The sequence below is a fragment of the Rhincodon typus genome, chromosome 8, assembly GCF_021869965.1.
Source record: "Rhincodon typus isolate 14 chromosome 8, sRhiTyp1.1, whole genome shotgun sequence".
In the NCBI taxonomy this organism is placed as follows: domain Eukaryota; kingdom Metazoa; phylum Chordata; class Chondrichthyes; order Orectolobiformes; family Rhincodontidae; genus Rhincodon; species Rhincodon typus.
The window spans coordinates 71,835,472-71,840,914 of NC_063339.1; the positions used below are offsets into that span (position 1 = coordinate 71,835,472).

The 5,443-nt window shown below is 41.8% G+C and overlaps 1 protein-coding gene across 1 annotated transcript in view; it reads left to right on the forward strand.

Moving 5' to 3' along the window:
- Positions 1–899: 899 nt before the first annotated feature.
- srp14 (signal recognition particle 14) overlaps positions 900–5,443 on the forward strand; it is an 11,327-nt gene continuing 6,783 nt past the window's right edge. The window contains exons 1-2 of the mRNA XM_020510309.2: positions 900–1,027; positions 1,620–1,692. Of these exons, the coding sequence (XP_020365898.1) occupies positions 1,004–1,027; positions 1,620–1,692 (97 nt within the window). The 5' untranslated portion in view covers positions 900–1,003. The remainder of the gene's footprint in view (positions 1,028–1,619; positions 1,693–5,443) is intronic.

Below are 5,443 nucleotides of genomic sequence, written 5' to 3' on the forward strand. Positions count from 1 at the left end.
TATTTGCCACTGCATCTCTAATGAACCAATATTTAACCTAACTTGCAAAGTCATTTTAGCCAGCTGTGTTTCCACGTCCTTAAAGTTGCCCTCATTTAGAATTTAATATTAGTATTGAACACACTTCTCATTCCCTCAAATTGAAATTAAAATTCAATTATGTCAATGATCACTGCTACTTAAGGGCACACCTAACATGAAATTGACAATTATTTCTATCTGATTACACAATAAAAGTCTAGTATAGCCTGTTCTCTGGCTTGCTCCAGAACATGTTGTTCCATGACACTATCACAAAAGCATTGTATGAACACATTTAGGTTATGTTTTCCCATCTGACGTTCTTTTTAGTTTATATGTAAATTAAAATCCCTCATGATCATTGCCGTGCCCTTCTGATAAGATGACATTATTTCTTCCTTTATCCCTCCTATTACTGATGATTCCTTGGCCAGTGGATTCTACCACTGGAGCAGAGTCAGGAATATCACTGAATTTTATTGTATTATACAGTGTAAAATACAATAAATCATTCAAATTCAAAATTCAGGTATAGTATCATCTGCGAATAGTGGATTCACAGTTGTAGAGTTGTTGGAAAATTTACTTTCAACATTGTCTAACCCCTAGCTTAAACTGGTTATAAACACTTTTAACCAGTTCCACCAAACACTATAAGCCCTTACCCCTCTACTATTCCAAATAATAAACACTCTTAAGTCTAAACCATCTCTAATGATAAGGGCACCGACTTTTAAAAGTTAAAGAAAGTTGCTGGATTGACTCTGGCACACTGATGTCAAAAATTACCATGAAGCCGCAGGGGATGGAGAGGTGCGCGGCCGGGCCCTAGAAACCAACCATTAAACGTGCACCAAGAAAAACACGGGCCGGGGCCGGGGCCGGGGTCGGGTCTGGTCTGGTCTGGCCTGGCTCCGTCGGTGGGTGACGCAGTTCCGGTGGCAGCGTGACTTCCGGTGACGAGGCTGAACGTGTGTTGGAGATGGTGCTTCTGGAGAGTGATTCGGTGAGGGGCTGAGGGTCGAGGGTCTAGGGTCTGGTAATGCGGGCAAGGGGCATGTGCACGAGCACTTTTTCAATGGAGATTGGAGTCTGCGGAAACAGTGAGGGCAAAATGCCAGTGGAGGGGTGTGTGTAAGGTGATACTGCAACATTGGAAAGTGTGGGGGCAATGGGGGGGGGGGGGGGGGGGGGGGGGGGTGTGGGGTGTGGGTTTGTCTGAAATACTGGGCCTGTGAGGGTTGGAGTGGGGCACTTGTGCCACTGTAGGGACTGGCAAGACTTGGGCAGTGGGAGATGAGTAGGGGATTTGATTGAGTGGGAATAGGGTAGCCCTGGGAGGGAGCAGGGGGATGTGAGGTGATGCCAAGGCAACAAGGGTGGAAAGGTGGGTGAATGAGGAGGTGTGGAGGGGGACTAACGCTGGGATGGAGATGGTTATGGGGTTGAGGGGGGAGTTGGTGTAATTCATTGGAGCACTGTGGTGGAGCAATACTGGTGCAGCGGGCGGTGGGGAGCAGTCAGGCTGTGGGGGTAAGGTTAAACTTTCTCTTGTTAGTTCTGATGCTCTGACAGTGTACACATCTTTCTTTCTGTAGTTTCTGACTGAGCTGACTCGCCTTTTCCAAAAATGCCGAACCTCTGGCAGTATTTACCTTACCATGAAGAAATGTGAGTCTCGGTACATTCGTGGTTTATTTTGTATTGGAAACAGTAATATTTGAATATTACTTTTGCTTAGTATGCTTTGCAAATGGTGGGCATTAGCTGGACATTCACCTGTGCCCCTTTAAATAAATACACCTTTAAACTGGTTCGGGGGTTTGGAGGTGTTTACTTATAGTTGTCTAACTTTGTAAATAAATGCTAATAGATATATTTGAAAATAGGTGCAAGTTATAACCTTTAATTAGCTCTTTAGAATAGAGCTCAATCGTACTCCACTGTTCACTTGATCCTGGCAAATGTGTATTTATACTGCTTATCTTTTGATAAATGTGCATAATGAATTTCTGAAAATGTAAGTAACATTTGCACCACACGTGCTAGTCATGGACCATCCTGAACAAAAGAGAGTATAATCAAATTAATAAAACAAAGAACTACAGCTGCTAGAAATCTAAAACATAAAAAGAAATGGCTAGAGAAACCTGTCTGGCATCATCTATGGAGAGAAAGCAGAGTTAATGTTTTGAGTTCATTGACCCCTCTTTAGACCTGTTAGCAGTTAGTAAAATGTGGTATATGTGTTGAAGAAAAGTGGGTTGGTGGCGGTATGCAGATAGAGGGAGATGGAGCCTAGCAAGAGAGAGAACGACAGTCATGGAGACAAAAGGAATGAATAACAGTGAGCTAGGGAGCAAGAAAAGCTAATAATAGGGACTGTAAGTAGATGAAAATGGGTTGGCTATGCTGAAAGCAGCCCGTGTCATGACCGGGCCAAGGGTGTGGGGGTGGGTACAAGTCATGAAAGGTGTTCAGATGAAAAATTGTTGACATTGAGTCCTGAAGGCTGCAGGGTTCCCCAGCAGAAAATGACATAGCGCAAGTTGGAAGAACAGCGAGCCTCGCTGGAGAACTGCAGCAGGCCCATGTATACTAGGGATCATGGTGTTTTAATGGCAGGCAACTGGAAGCTCAGGGTCATTTTCTGAGCATTGAAATCTAACCATCTTCCTTTTGACATTTAGTAGGGTTACTTTTGCTACCTTTTGTGTAAAAGTGCTTCCTGATTTTCATTCTGAACCATCTAGCTCTTTCTTTTGCATTGTACTCCTTTGTTCAGGATTTCCAACTGGTGTTCAGTGACTGCACAGAGCAGCATAATATTCATGATGTGCGGTGAAGTTGCAGCCAAGCCCCTACAGAGTTTTGAGTATGATCATAATTTGGAGCAGAATTCAGCCGCTTGAGCCTGGTCCACTATTCAGTTAGATCAAAGGTTAAGCTGATTATAGCTTTAACTCCACCTTGCTGCCTGACCCCATATCTGTTGACCCCCTTGTTGAGGAAAAATCTGTTTGGCTCAATCTTGAATAAATTCGATGACCCTGACTCCGTAGCCCTCTGGGATAGAGAATCCTAAACAGCAACAACTGTCTAAGATGAAATTCCTCCTCATCTCTCTTAAATGGAAGACCCTATATTTTTAAACTTTGCCCTTGATTGTAAACTGCTGCATGAGGGGAAGCATCTGATGAAGGGTCTAGGCCCGAAACGTCAGCCTTCCTGCTCCTATGATGCTGCTTGGCCTGCTGTGTTCATCCAGCTCTACACCTTGTTATCTCTCCACTACCCTGTCAAGCCCAATGGAATCTTTCCTATTTGAATAAGTTCACTCCTTGCTCTTCTAAACCCCAATGAGTATTGGCCTAACCTTTCCTCGTAGAACAGCTCCTACTTCCCAGGAATCAGCTGAGACAAGTCTCTTTGAACTGAATCCATTTGAAGTATACCCTTCTTTAAGTAATTGTGAGTACAGTCATATACAGTAATGGCAAGTTCTCCCCATTTTAATACTCAGTTACTCTTAGAAAAAAGACCAACATTCAATTTCCCTTTTTAATTACATGCTGTAACTTTATTGATCCATTTGAAAGATCCCTCTGTGCCATAGACTTCTGCAAAATTCTGCTTTTCCCTTCTTTCCAGCAAATTAGATCAGCTCATGTTTCGCAAAATTGTTGCCAAATATTTGCCCACTCACTTAATCTATCAGTATACTTTTAGAGACATTGTGTTCTCTTCATCGTTTGCTTTCTAACCTATCTTTGTGACATCAAGAAATTTGGCTACAGTACATTCACTCCCTTCATCCAAGTCACTTAATATAGATCATAAATAATTGAGACCCCAGCACAGATCCTTGTGACACTCCATTAGTCAGTCAGCCATGTTGAAAATGACCCTCTGTTTCCTGTTAATTTGCCAATCTCTGTACCCATGCTAGTAAATCTGCTCAAAATGTGAAGTCCAATCTTTTATGTGCCACTTTATTAAATACCTTTTGGAAATCCAAATATTCTGCCTCAACTAGTTTCCCTTTTTCTACCATGCTTGTTACATTCTCAAGAACGCTAATAAAATTGTCAAACATAATATCCCAACGTTGACTTTGTGATTTTCTTGATGTTCCATTATTACTTCCTTAATGATGGATTTCTGCATTTTCCCAATTTCTTATGCTGTGTTAACTGGCCTGTGGCCTTGAGTTTTGTCGTCTTCCTTTCTTGCAATTTATAATCCACTGGGACCTTTTCAGAAACAGGGAGTTAACCTTCACTGCTAATTGAGAGTGAGAGATTTCCTTTCATCTCCCTTTCTGATCTATTGTGAATAACAATTGAATTAGTTGCCTAATTTCGTACTGCATTTACCCTTCTATCTATGTTGGTTCTTTGAAAGGGCTGTCCAGTGTTGTCCTACTTCCTCCTCCTCCATAACGCTGAAAATGTTTCTTTTCAAATTTATAATGTACATATGTCTAGCTCTGAGATTGTAGGGGAGTAGCAGAAGATGACAAAATGTGATAATGGTGTAAACTGAAAATAGGTATAGTTAGAGAAACGAAAAGATGTATCTGGATAATATTGATGATTCCTTCTCTGGATAAGGCCAGCGTTTATTGATGTAAATATATCCATAGAACCGTGAGGGTGTGTGTTTTGACCCAGCAACAATGAAGGAGCTATACTAAATTTCCAAGTTAGGATGTGACTTGTTTATAGTTTCTTACAGCACCTACTGTGACATTGTCTTTGTATTTGTCTTTCTAGGTGGTGGAGGTCAGTAGTATGGGAGGTCCTGCTTAAGATGGTGCATGATTAGTTATGGGCAGGATATTAGAGGGAAGAGCAGGAGTAGAGAAGGCTGTTGTGGTCATTGTGTGTGTGGTGGGAAGTCCATCTCTTTCCCTTCAATCCTCTTTGCTAAAACAGACATTTGTGAGAACTTCCTGTCGATAACTTGGCTACCATGTGGTCTGCATGGTTTGTGTTATAAGAGTATTGGGGTAGAGCTTTATTTTTTTAAAAAAAATGCTGAAAGGTAAACTAAATCAAATCTTAAAAAGTTAAGACTTCCAGAGGGTAGATTTAGCATGTATATTTCCAGTTGGGGAGGCCAAAGTGAGTGGCTATGCATGTCATTGATAAATCCAGTCGGAAATTCAGGAGAAGTATCTTATAGTGAAAATGTGAAAACTTGCTGCCACTGAAGTAGTTGAGGTGAATCACAAATGTACTTAAAGGTAAGCTGAATGAATAGGTGAAAGCAGCATCATAGGAGCAGAGATGCTGACATTTCGGGCCTAGACCCTTCATCAGGGAAGGGGGTTCTGAAATAAATAGGGAGAGAGTGGGAGGCGGATAGAAGATGGATAGAGGAGAGGATAGGTGGAGAGGAAACAAACAGGTCGAAGAGG